Source organism: Ammospiza caudacuta, chromosome 26 (genome assembly GCF_027887145.1).
Source record: "Ammospiza caudacuta isolate bAmmCau1 chromosome 26, bAmmCau1.pri, whole genome shotgun sequence".
NCBI lineage: Eukaryota > Metazoa > Chordata > Aves > Passeriformes > Passerellidae > Ammospiza > Ammospiza caudacuta.
Window position 1 is genome coordinate 7,271,979 of NC_080618.1, and position 13,500 is coordinate 7,285,478.

The window sequence follows — 13,500 nt, forward strand, 5'->3', positions numbered from 1 at the left end:
CCCTGGAGCTCCCAGCTCCTGCTGTCCTTGCTCCTCCTGCAGATATTTGGAGGAGCTGCCACTTCCATGATTGGGCTTTGGACTGGGAAATTTGTAGCACTCACCAAGTTCACTGCCCAGCCCATTTAATGATATAATTTATCATTATGTCATTTATGGGATCAGAAATGTCTCAAAATCTCTTGATTTGTCTCCCCTCCCATGAGCTAGGTACATGCCTTGGTAAATATGGATGCAGTCTCTCATAATATTAAAAATGTAATACCTATTATGGTCACACAATTTATTAATTTAGTTCCCAGTTAATCCAAACCTGGTGAGTCATGGTCAAAAATAAATCAATTCCTATTTGATATCTTCACACAGAGTGAGAGCAGTGCTAATAAACAGAGGAGCTACTGTTTAATCCCAGGGGTTTGGACTCTGCAGGCTTTTTATCACACTCCCTCCACAGAAGAGTTTGACAGAAAAAGGTCAAGAGAAAGTTTTAATTTTACATTTTTGAAATTCTTCCTCTCATCACACAGTTGTTTTGTGGTGCTTTGGTATTCATGTGGGTGTCAAACTCCAGGAAACTCTGAGCAGCTCAGTGACACTGACACAAACAAGACTGCAGGGCAAAACCTTTCAGAAGCCTCCCTCTCCTTGTCAGCCCCGTGTCCAAGCAGGTTTTCTGAGGGATTCCATTCTTTTCTTAGTCAGAGCTCCATTTAAAAGCTCTAAATGAACAAAATTATTTGGAATAATCTCTAAATTTTGTCCTTGGGTTTGAGAACCGAGGAGTCCAAATCTTCAACAATGGGGGAAAAAAACAGACTCGGGTCAGCAGAAATTATTTTGCTGACAATTTTGATTAATAACATGGAATTACTAAACGGACAACTTGAGTGCTAAGCAGAGATGGAATATTTTCTGGCAGTGTTAGCTGATATCTCAGCATGAGATATTAATGACTAAGTCAACAGCTTGTAATCACATCAGCAAAACATGAGGAAAAATTAGACAAGCATGTCTAATATTTGCTCTGTTTATTTAATGTTAGGGCTGGAATCAGAAAGGGAAAGCAAATTGTGCATAGCAGTAGAGAAGATTGATTCATTAAAAATACTTTTTAAAGTTTAGCCTTAAAAATTCAAAGATGAAAGTGTATTATATTCTATTTTTTGTAACTCTGTGACTGGGATTATACTGGGTAAATTAAGGTTGTCAGAGGCCTCTCTCTGCTATGACTGCCATGCAGCTGAATATCGAATTTTGTCTTTTCCATCCTTTTGTTTATGGGAAACTGGCTCAGACACCTCACTAATTTTGACTTCAATTGCAGCAGAAATTACAAATATGTTCTGTTCCCCCTGGCTTCTGCAGCTTTGTTTTCTGGGGTGCTCAGAGGAGCTGGGCTTGGTCAGGGCACAGAGCTCACAGGGCAGCTGCTGAAGGCTCCTCACCTGGAAAATCAAACTGAAGACCTGATTCCTCTCTGAATTTCACCAGCACACCCAAATGGCTTTTTTTTTCCTTGGCACCTGTTAAAAAACAGCTCACAAGAGGCAAAGCAAACGAGGGTCCAGGGGCAGCAGCTCCTCAATGTCTCTACAAAATTGGGAATTTCGTGGATCCGTGGCTTGGTTTGTCAGGAGCTGTCACAGCAGCCTGGTGCCCACATCAGCTCCAATCCCAGCAATTCCAAACTGATTTTTAAAAGATGTTTTCTCCTCTTTCAGCACTGCTGCAAAAGGATTGACTTTATGCTACATTTGGTTTTCTACCCAACAAAAAACGGCTGGAGCAACCTTGAGTAGGTCTGAATCACCATCCTCTCCTGGCACACACCCTCAGAAAATTAAATAAAGTGGGAATTGCCTCGTGGTCAGCTGCAAAAAAGGGCAGAGAAAAGGAATGGCAGGAGTGAGAGAGACACAAACCCAGCAGAGGATGTGGCCATGCAAAGGCAGTGTCTCATTATATAATAGAATATAGAAAAGTATATAAATAGAAATATATTTATATACTAAAAATGTAGCTTATAATATTATTAATATTATTAATTGTTAATAATATAACAAATAGTATTATATGAATTCTAAATATAATATTTATATTTTATATTATATTTTATTTTTATTTTTATATTTTCATAAATATATCTAAATATGTAAGAAAGAAATATTAAAATCATTAAGAAATCAAAAAATCAGTTAGTCACCAATTGGGGCGTAATTACAAGTGAAAATAAACATCCCACAGGATTGAAAACCTGGAAGAATGAATTCTAATGCTTTGTATCCCCACTCAGATTTTACTTCCTGGGGAACAGGGTGAGAGGATTGAATCTATTTTATTTTTGAGCCTGCAGTCGCTGTTTGTAGCCCATCTCACGGTCCCGAGGGCCGAGGTTGCTGTTACCATTTGCCATCTAGTGGACAATGGGAATCTCTCTCCAGTGGAAAGGAATAATTGCACCAGGGCTGGGGTGTATTCCTTGGAGATCTGCCCTGGCTCGTGGGCCAGGACATTCACAGATTCTCATTGAGGCACAGCCAGACCCTCCCACTGAGCTCCCAGTGTGTCCCTTCCAGCTCAGAATATTCCACACCAAATCAATTCCCTGCTTTTCACAGAACATGCCTGGCTGGCAAGTTAGATAATGTGATAATGGGATAGATGAAGTTAGATAATAACCAGAAGGTGCTATTTGGTGGAGAGGAGCTCTTGGGAGCATCAGGAGCTTTCAAGATCCTGAATCTCATCCTGACACCTTCTCCCTCTCCAGGCTCTTCCAGCCAATGTGTTTTTGGCTCTAAGCTCGTGCACTGGCTCCCTTTTCATTTTGGTGGCAGCTCTGGGTTCCAGAGGCAGCAGGGCAGCCCTGCCCCTGTCCTGTGCAGATTCCCAGGGCTCTGCTGCTCTCCAGGTGCTCAGTTTGTGCCCTGTCCCTGTCCTGTGCAGATTCCCAGGGCTCTGCTGCTCTCCAGGTGCTCAGTTTGTGCCCTGTCCCTGTCCTGTGCAGATTCCCAGGGCTCTGCTGCTCTCCAGGAGCTCAGTTTGTGCCCTGTCCCTCTCCTGTGCAGATTCCCAGGGCTCTGCTGCTCTCCAGGGGCTCAGTTTGTGCCCTGTCCCTGTCCTGTGCAGATTCCCAGGGCTCTGCTGCTCTCCAGGTGCTCAGTTTGTGCCCTGTCTCTCTCCTGTGCAGATTCCTGGGGCTCTGCTGCTCTCCAGGAGCTCAGTTTGTGCCAGCTCAGTGCCAAGGAGCTCCACCTCGTCCTGCTGCACCTTGACCTTGGGTGGTTATCGGGACGAGCCGTGGGCTTTGTGCCCTGGGAACACAACTTTGTGCCCTGAGAACACAACTCCACCATTGATCCTGGGATTGGCTGCTGGGCTCTGGGTGCCTCCCATGGAAACCACTGGGAATTTTCCACCCATTTCCCTGGAAAACCTCACAGTGCCAGAAGAATCCCAATGGATCACAAAGCACAAAGATCCTCTACCAGCAAGGGACCCCCAAAGATTCTGATACCTGATGGGCTCCAGGCCAGCAGGGGTTTCACATCACACAGAGCATCTCTGGGTTAACTGATTGATAGAATTAAAAGTTTAATATGTTAATATATTAATTATATTAATAAGCTTTTGGGCCCTCATGGCAAGAAGGGCATTGAGAGGATGGAGTATGTCTGGAGACTGGAATGGAGCTGGGAAGGGTCTGGAGCCCCAGGAGGGGCTGAGGGAGCTGGGAAGGGGCTCAGAGGGAGAAAAGGGGGATCAGGGGTGACCCTGTGGCTCTGCACAGCTCCTGACAGGAGGGGACCGCCAGAGGGTCGGGCTGTGCTCCAATTTTTACCTCTTTGGGCTTTCCCTGTAGTCCAGTTTTAATATCAAGCACCTGCAAGATAAGAAAAACAGATTTATTATAATCCCAGACAGGTCCATAAAGCATATTGTAAACTGTGGCCTAGTCAACAAAGAATGAAATGGCAGGAAATAGCAAGGGCAAATACAGTATCGATAAATAGAATATCAAACTTCTTTCTCCTGCCTAAGTCCTTTTCTCTGGTTTGTTCAGAGCTGGCTGTACATTCCTGTTTGCCCTGTGATTAGTTATTTTAAATAGAGAATAAATTTATTTTCCTCTGCAGCCCTTTCTAGCATGATCTTTGTGGTTGTGGGTGATACCAACAGGGAGGCTCAAGGGCTGTGAATTCAGAGCAGCAATTTGGGAGCAGAGGGAAAACTTTTCCAGAGTTTTTCTCTGGAAAACTGTGGGAATCAGAGCATGACCACATGGGATGTGTCGTTTATGGGTCTTCCTGTGCTTCCTCCTCTCTTGTTGGGGGCTGCACCCCGAGAGGTGCAGATAATGAGGTATTGAGGCTGGTTGCAGGGTCCACAAATCCAACTATTCCTGGATTTAATTAACAAAGTTTGACCCTCTAGAAACATTTTTTTGGACCACAAGAACCTGCAGCCTGTCATGAATACAATTAATCTAAAAGAAAAGCTTCACCATGTGATGAAATGCTCTTTTATTAAATAGCCAATGGTTTGACCAGGAGTGTGATTTGAAAATTACCAACTGCAGACCTGGGGCCAGTTCTTGCCCTCTGGCAGCCACTCAAGGCTCCCATAAACAGTAAACATTCAGTGTTCATCCCCTAAACATACACAGCCCTTCCAGAGCCTGGAGGGAAGGCTGAGAGAGCTCAGCCATCCTCTGGGATCTGCCCCAGAGCAGGCAGGTGGCCCCATCCTGGATTTCCATCAGCTCCTGGCACAAAGCACACCTGGGACACTCACCAAGTGGTCCCAGCTCTTTATGCCATTGTGTGAAAGGAAAACTTTATTGCAAGCACAAATCTCTTAGGGCTGGGGCAGTGTCCTCTGGCCAGGCTGGAAAATCTCTGCACTCACTCAAAGTGCTGCAAATTCCCACTGGCCCTGCAGCATTCAAGCTGCTCTGCAAACGTGTGGATCTGCTCCCCCCCTTTACCTTCACTCAGCTCCTTGCTCCCTCCCCCAGCCACGCTACACAAGGTGAGCCAACACCTGGATGCTGATGCCAAAGTGAAGTTCTCCACTGGAAAAATCTAATCTGGTTCTGTTTCTTCTCTTTATGAAGCACAAACCAATGTCTGGGCCATGCTGCAGCCCCAGCACAGGAATGGACCAAGGGGGAAATTTGGGGAAATTTGTCTTTTCTGCAGGGCAACTCACAAGGCCCACTGCCATTGTGTTCTGATGTTGGGTAGAAGAAACAGACAAAGCATTCTATTTATTTATTAAAGCTTTCTATTTATTTGTATGTCATAGGCTTGTTATGCATCAAAGCTTTGCATAGGCAGGTTGAGCCTCATACCCAAGTTCTGTTCCAGCTGGAGAACATGGTTACCATCACTAAAACATGCAAAAAGGCATTTCCTTGCAACAGAAATGTCAATATTCATTTGCAATGAGTTCTTCACAGATTTTAAGTCCCAAAATGCTTGGAATGCCAGCACTGGCACAGCCATCGTCATTTGTTAGTGCTAAAAAATCACAAGAAAAGGAAGATGGTATCAGTATTTATATCAGTATATATCTCAGTATCTCCTTACCCGATGGGATCCCTGTATCCAGCTAGGAAAAGTCTCAAACACACAAATCTCAACCCCCAACTATGGCCCCATTCAAGGCTTCTGTTTGTCTCAGAACCATGCAGAACATTTGTGGTGCAGCTCAAGGGGGAGAAATGCCTGCACAGCTCCAGGGTAGCAGGAGGATTTGGGTTCAAGGGGGAGGAAGTGCCACAATGCCCTGGCCTGTGACTTACGTTCGGTGGCCACCAGCTCGTAGAGAGGCAGCCCTGTGCAGAGATTCTCAATGTGCTTCCCGTAGAGAACCCAGTCTTTAAGATGCCCCAGCCTGGAGTTGCCAGCTTGGAACAGGGCCCACACATTATTGGGAGAGTATACATCCCTCATGGTCTGAGAAGAAAAGGTTAAACACCATCAGAAGTGTAGCTTTAGCTTCTCTCTACTGGCACGCCCTTTGCGAAGGCTCCCAAACCCAAAATTACCTTCCTGTGCCTCACAAAAGAACATTAGATAAAGGAGCTTCATGCTTTTAAATTAAAAAATAATTTCAATCTATTCAGTAACAAAATTCACTGGATATTAATTGTGCCAACACAGCAAGCCTGAGCTCTATTGCTGCCATAATAAGTTACATTATTGGCACCAGGTTTTGCTGTAAATCTGCTACTGGGCCAGAACTCCAGTTCACCTCCAGGCAATACTTCCAGTCTCCTTCTGAAACCTCAGCCTGAATAAGGAAGTCAAAATCTGATCAAAGTAATTTGATCTCTACTTTCTGTTCTGAAAAGAAATAAATTTCAAGCAATGTCAAGGTCAAATTATCAGCAGGACAATGAATAAAGGGAAAGTTTGCCTGAACTTATCTTGTGATCACTTGGAAATGGCCAAATGACATCAGTGCCAAGAACAGGGGATTGTACAGCTTGAGACACCTGAACAACCCTCTGTAAAACTGCAGGGGAGCCATGATGTTTCCTTATCTTAAAAGAATGCTCTGCATGATATTCCCTTCAAGCTGTGTCTTGTCAGAGCAGCTGCATCCTTGCTAGGACAGCACAAGTCATTCCTGAGCTGCCTTGGGGGCCGAGTGGAGGGTCCCTCTCACAGCACACTGCTCCCATCCCTCCCTTGCCAGCAGAGGGTTCCCCACAGTCACCTCTCTCTCAAAAGCCAGACGTCCAATCTCCTGCAGGTCTGGGATGATTTCCTTCTTTATTTTCATGATAAAGCAGGCATTTCGTGAGAACAACCTGGTGGCAATGTACCCCTGGGATGGAAAGAGTGGAGGTTAAATCATCAGAAATTATTTAAATAATGCTGACATTAGCTGGTGCTCTCTACTCTTTGGGGCAACCTGGAAGGAACAGCTAGTGGCTGCAGAGGTTCTGCTGTGGGATGACTGCAGTTCCTTTCTCTCCTTTGGGGAATGGAGCCAGCCTGTCCTGGTGCTTGTCCCTGAGACTGGAAGCATCATTTCTGACAGATTCCTGCTGCCCATGAGTGCTGGCAGTCCATCCCCACCTCCAGCCCAGGGACCTTCTTCACTTCCAGGAACTGCCACCACAAGTCTCATTACAAGTCTTCTAAACTGCCCCATTGTACAGGTGAAGAAGGGAGGAAGAAGGGAGGAGGAAAGGTGCTGGGAGTCCTCAAAGAAACAGTGTTCAGGGACGAGATGTGGTGAGAATACTCTAAAATAATTTCTGATTTTAAAAACATCCTCAGGGGTTAATTTGGGGTGGATCCCTGGATTTACTCACATGTGTGTAGTCAAAAATGGATCCCTGGATTTACTCACATGTGTGTAGTCAAAGATGGTGTCAGAGGAGTAGACGCCGGAGCGCACGTGGACATCGACGATTTGCTCCTCGCTGTGGATGGTCATGGTGCCAGTGACATAGTTGCTGATGGGATCGTGCAGCACAAAGGTCTTTGGTAAAAAGCACAGAATCAGTGTTCATCACCTGGCTTCCATCTTTAGCAGGCACAACAACCCCCAATGCTTTATGCTCATGTAAATACCAATTCCCTTAAGAACCCTGGAGCAGTCTGAGGAGGCTCTTGAGATGGAGGTGAGTTATAAAACAGGCCCTTCTGCAGGCTGGGGAAAACCTGCATGGGACATCCCAGTCATTCTGGGCAGCAGGGACTGGCAGGGACTGCTCCAGTCTCCAAATGTTTGACTGAGCTAAGGGGGCTCTGTCCCCCTGACTCGTTACTTTGCACCTGTACAGAACCTCTGGCAAAAGCTCCTTTTCTCTACACTTGACAATAAACAACTTGTTGGTTTTAGTTTTTACTGTGGTTTTCTTCCTGTTCTATTCCCCCTGCCCAGGGATCCAACACACTTTAAATACCCATGTGCAGGACAAGGCTCGTCCCTCTACTCACGTTCAATGCAGAAGTCTGAGCCCAAAAGACTCCCAGGCAAATGAGGGCTGCAGCCTGTAAAAGGAAGCAGAATTCTCACTGTCAGAAACACCAGGCAGTGCCATAAAAACACCCAGTCCATGAACTGAGGGAAGGAGCTGAGCATCAGTTTGAAAAATCCCCCACTTAGCATGTATATTAGCTGAAAACAACTGCAGTTCCTCATTGTCAAGTATTTGCTATCAGGCTCTCCTTTGCCTGTAGCTGAAAAAGCAGAATAACTTAACCATGGCGTTTCTGCAATTTTCACAAGTCCCTCCTTGATGCCATGTTACCTCTTGATTTGCCTCTATAACTGCAATCATTTAATCATAACCAAACTCCCTTTCTGAACTGTACCAAATTCTGCATTCTTTGCTCAAGTGAGGCTTCCACTGACTTTGCTGACCCAAGAAACGCAAGTTCTCCTCTTTCTACCCAAGATCATATTATTGTGCCACTGTATTGTACCACTTACTTGAGCATCTTCTCTATCCTTTTGTTTTTAAAAATGAGGAACTTACATTATTAAATATTAAAAGTCCAACAGAAATGTATATACTCACAAATCTCTTCATTTTTCTTTCAAATGAGAGCAAGAGGCGCAGAAGGTAAGAAGGCAAGGAAATCCCAGAGACCTTCAACTTTTATATCTTGCAGGAGGTGTGGGAAACACTTGACAGAACTTTCCTTCATGACTCGAACAAGTCCATATCTACATGTCGTAAGCCTCCTATCTGAATTTTGGGTTGGCACAGATAACCTGACCCAGATATATTTAAAGCACTCAGTAAGTCTCAGTAAATCAATCACTCTGCAAATGGCCATTATTCACTGGTTTAAACTTTAGTATTGCTGGTTCTATTTTTTTAAATATTTAACAGGATATTGTCTAGAATTAAATGTCATCGGGAATAACACTGCTATTTATATATTCACACAAACTGCATTTTGTCTTCTGAAACACAGTCCCTAACAGCCTGTTTGATAGTCTGCAGAGAAAGGCTGGGAAGAAACACCTGTGCCATGGTGGCTTCAATGTCAGCCAACAAACAGAGCAATTCTTCAGCCATTTCTGTCACTGAAAATATTGGATGGAGCCCTGAGCCACCTGACAGTGAGTGGCACCCCTGTCCATGGCAGGGGCTGGAACTGGAGGATCTTTAATGCCCTTCCAACTCAAACCTTTGTGGGACTCTATGATTCCATTCCATTCTGTGTGCAGGGACTCCTGGCAGGAGGTGCTGCTCATTTCTGAGCAGTTTCCCCATGGGCAGAGCACATGGACTGAAATACTGACAGAGCTGGGAACAGGAGCTGTGCTTCACAGGACAGCCTGGGGCACCTCTGGCCTGCCCAGCTCGCCAGGCAGTGACACCAAAATCCAGAGGAACATGGACTGAAATAGTGACAGAGCTGGGAACAGGAGCTGTGCTTCACAGGACAGCCTGGGGCACCTCTGGCCTGCCCAGCTCGCCAGGCAGTGACACCAAAGCCCAGAGGCTCTGTGCTGTGCACAAGGTCACAAACAGAAGGCAGGACGGGGATTCCCCCTCAGAATCCCCACTGATTTCTGTGTTTTGTGAGAATGCCAACGGCCAGGATGTCGCCCTGAGAATGTTCTCTGGTGCTCCCAGGGGACTCTGACCTTGCCTGGACTCCTCCTCATCTGCTATCCTGCACCAGCCAGGGCTGGCACCTGGATGAATCACACTCTGCTTGCTGCTGGAAGGTCATAATCAAGGCTGGTTCCCTCCCAATAAAACAAGAACTCAAACTAACAGCAAACACATTTCTGTAATTTCTCTTATCAGAAAAAAAAGGAGAAGGAGATTGTACAGAAATATCTCTCAGCAAACAGGCCTCAATGGAAAAAGAAAAAAAGGAAATTGTACACATTTGCTTTATGCCACCTAAGTCCACATGAGAAAATGTTATCTCAAGTGTAACAATGCTGTGCTGCTAAGCAATATATCAGAAAACACATAAACAGATATAAAATTCTGCTAAACCCAGTTAGACTAATTAGGCTGATGTTGCACTTCTCTTTAAAGCTGGCTCTGTCCCTTCTTCTCAAAAGATTCTTTATCTTAAGATTTCAGGTATGTCAGAAATACTCAGAATAGATTTCAACAGTCAAGTATTTCACAGCAGGACTCTAACAGGGTTCAGGCACCACAAGTTTAAAATAAAAGGGTAATTTACCTTTTCCTCAGTGCTTATGCCTTCATGTAGCAATTTTGTTTGAAGAACACTTGAGAAGCAGCAGCTCCTGTTTCCCTCAGCATCCAAGTGCTGAGGCACAGGTAAGGGCAGAGCAGCAGGAGAGAGCAGCAGTTGTTTACTGCAGGAAAACTACAACAATAGCCATGATCTGCACCTTGCATTGCACTGACTGAACTCTGCTGATCCTATCAGACAAGGACAAAAACTAAAGGTTAATTTCTGAAAAGCATTTGCCTAATTAATGTGATTGTGACACAGCCCAAGCTGGTTGTCTCAGGCAAAGCCTTTAATATAATTCCAACAGGCAAGCCTTGCTTTTTGGAGACCTTTTGTCCACAGTTCATCACACATCTCCCAGGAACACCCCTGAAATCAGCAGGTATGTGTCTAAACCCAAGCACCACAGTCCTAGAGGCACCCTCCAATATGAGGTAGCTGAAGGAAGGAGCTGTCTAAGAAGGGTTTGAACCCCTCTAACTTCACCCTGGCCAGTCCTCAGGCAGAGTGAAGCTTATCTTACAAAGCTGTGGCTCAGGATCCCTCGGTGAACCTTGCCACCTCAAATTTATGGTTCCTTTCTCAAATCAGCCCTTAGTCCATAATCAGATGCTACTCTCCTGAAGGGGCTCTGTGAAGACTCATGGCCACATCTGACAAACAGAGACTTAATATTTTTAACACAGCAAGATCACCACCCCTTGCTTTGAATGGTGCTTTTAGTCAGAGGCACAACTTCAGGCTGAGTCCTTTGACACACTGGCACAAAGCATCACTGCAAGTTTACTGGGAATCTCTGCTCTGCTCCTGCTTATAATTTCTTTTTCCATTTACAAGTGGCTGCTCAATACACTGAGCTTACCATGAACACTTTTCTCTCACCTCCCTGTATGCCACCAATTCAATCAGCCAGGTATCAAAGCCTCCTCTTATCAGAGCACTTCCCCAGGAAACTCGTCATGCTTCTGTGAACACAGGGCACCTGCCAATAAGGCAAACCCATTTTCAGATTTAACTTTGGGATATTATGTATAAAAAGTAAGAGTACACATCAATTAGCAGCAGAGCTGGCTGGGCCTACCATCCAAATGGAGTTCCCTGTAAGTATACCTATCACTTTCTCATAAAACTCTTAAGTCTGGGCAGCTTTTAAATAGTTTTGAGCTTTTCTTGGCACTGAGTGAACTCTTAGTGATTTCTGACAAAGTGAAAATGCCAAAGGGCATTTTCAAAGGGAAAATGCCAAAGGGGTGGGGACTGCAGGGGAGAAATCTTCCATTTGGCAGGGATGGAGCTCCACATGCTCAAACATGAAAGAGAGAAGTGCTCTGTTCCAGGGGCGACACACACTCGTGACACGTCCACAGGACAAGATTCTCTCCTTCACCACTCAGAGGCAAACCAACAGTCTCAGCAAGTCACATAAAGTTAGGGCTCAGCTGTTTGCTGAGAGTGTGACACGAGAGACTCCAAGTGCAGGATGGTGACACTGAGGTATATACAGCAGCCTGAAACTGGTGCAGGGAAAATTCCCAAGCATTACTTTTAAATACTCTGAGTCCGACTTGGACCTTTTTCATCAAAATCCTCCTTTGAAGGAGATAAAATCTGGGACCAATTCAATGCTCACAGGATTGTCTTCAAGAGAATAATTGTTCACAATAGTTATCTGAAAAGAATTTTTCATCATAAATAGGAAATTTCTCCAAAAGTTTTCAGCAGTGGTTCGGACAAACCCGAGCACAGCAAGCTTGTCGGTTGTTGAAACTCTGTGGCTTTATAAAGGGGTAACAAATGTTTGATGTCCCAGTTTTCTGAACAGAAGTGCCTGTGCCTCCCTTTAGACTGTTAGTCCACTATTTGGAGGATGAGATCACTGTGAAGATGCTCAGGTGCCTTTGCTGCTGTGTTCCAGGCACAGAGCTGGAATGTGCACCCATATTCCAGTTCTTCACAACAGGTGCACATGGACATTTCTCAGATCTGCTCCATGTCTGACATCAAAAGCTCGAGGTGAAAAGCTCACTCCTACTTAGAAAATATTTGAGAGCACATTTTTTCCAATAAGTTATTGAATTGGGGCTGGGCAAGTTTTCAGAACTCCCTTCTTGCCTGGGCAAGGTGCAGTGCTGGGGCTAAGAGCCATTTCTATGCATGTGTTCTGTGAAATCATCAACAAATAATTCTCCTGCATATTTCAATCCTCTTCAATTGCACCCCACTGCAGAAAGTGCTGAGTCTGTACACACAGTAAACAGGAAGCCAAAATTATTTTAAGACAGCAAATAATTTGACGTCTTGATGATCTTGACAAGTTTTGAATTCCAAATGTTCATTTCAGGTTGTGATTGCTTCTCTCCTTGGAGTTTTCCTGGCTCCTGCTCTTGCCAACCTTGTAAGTATAGAGCTACACACAGCTACTCACCACTGCCACAAGAACAACTGGCTTTAGCTCTTACCTCTGAGAAATGGGTTTCTGGAAGTGAAGCTGCTTTTTAAAGTCTGATACTTAGAAGAAAATTGCGTTTTAATTTTTCGACGATAACTAAGAAATTATTTCCATGCTTGGTGTATCAAGGGGGGAAAGAAAGTTACCATACATGGAATCAGGGAAGTCTGTCCTCAGATAAGCATAAACACTGAAATAAATGATGTGGAGAGAAATAAATATTAACATGATTGATCTGACCACAAAATACAGTAGAATACTGTAAGTAATCTGGTGCCAGCAAGATCCCGCGGGGAAAAGAACAGTAAGGAATACTTTTGATTACTTAGAAAGTAAAGGCTTCCCATCTTCATTCTGAGCCAAGAAATCATCTCCTCTTTAACCTCATCTCCAAGAGCAGTGATTTCCCAAAACACAGCTACTGCAGCTAATGCTTTATAGAGAGAAACACTGCTGGGAATCCGGGAAGCTAAATCCTTACCTCTTTAATCTTTTCCAAAAATCAGAACATGGAGAACAACTTTAATGGGCAGCCCAGTGAAAACTCAATCCACTCTGGGATCACGGTCAGCACAAACCCAAGGGATGGGTCTGAGCCCTGGAAAACCATCTGGGACTTCGAGACTGTAAGTAGCTGCCACCATGGCACAAGAAAAATGGCAAGAGAGACAAACACTTTCTAAAAACCACCAAAACATAAAAAAAATTTCATTGTATTTTAGATGACATGCTTGAAAATGTGCTCCTTCAGCCTTGGGATTGTTTCTGCTGGCCACTGTGTGCTGCATTAGCTTTTCAGCAGCAAATTCCTTCACCTGCCCTCAGCAGCAGAACACACCATACACGTGG

At 44.7% G+C, this 13,500-nt stretch overlaps 1 protein-coding gene across 1 annotated transcript; it reads right to left on the minus strand.

Annotated features, from left to right (window-relative positions):
* Positions 1-5,281: 5,281 nt before the first annotated feature.
* Positions 5,282-8,574, minus strand: GKN2 (gastrokine 2). The gene is made up of 6 exons (XM_058820323.1): positions 8,546-8,574; positions 7,962-8,015; positions 7,369-7,500; positions 6,727-6,837; positions 5,807-5,960; positions 5,282-5,522 (listed from the first exon to the last, which is right to left on the minus strand). The coding sequence occupies exons 1-6, from the start codon at positions 8,555-8,557 to the stop codon at positions 5,431-5,433; spliced, it is 555 nt and encodes a 184-aa protein (XP_058676306.1). The 5' UTR covers positions 8,558-8,574; the 3' UTR covers positions 5,282-5,430.
* Positions 8,575-13,500: the final 4,926 nt, after the last annotated feature.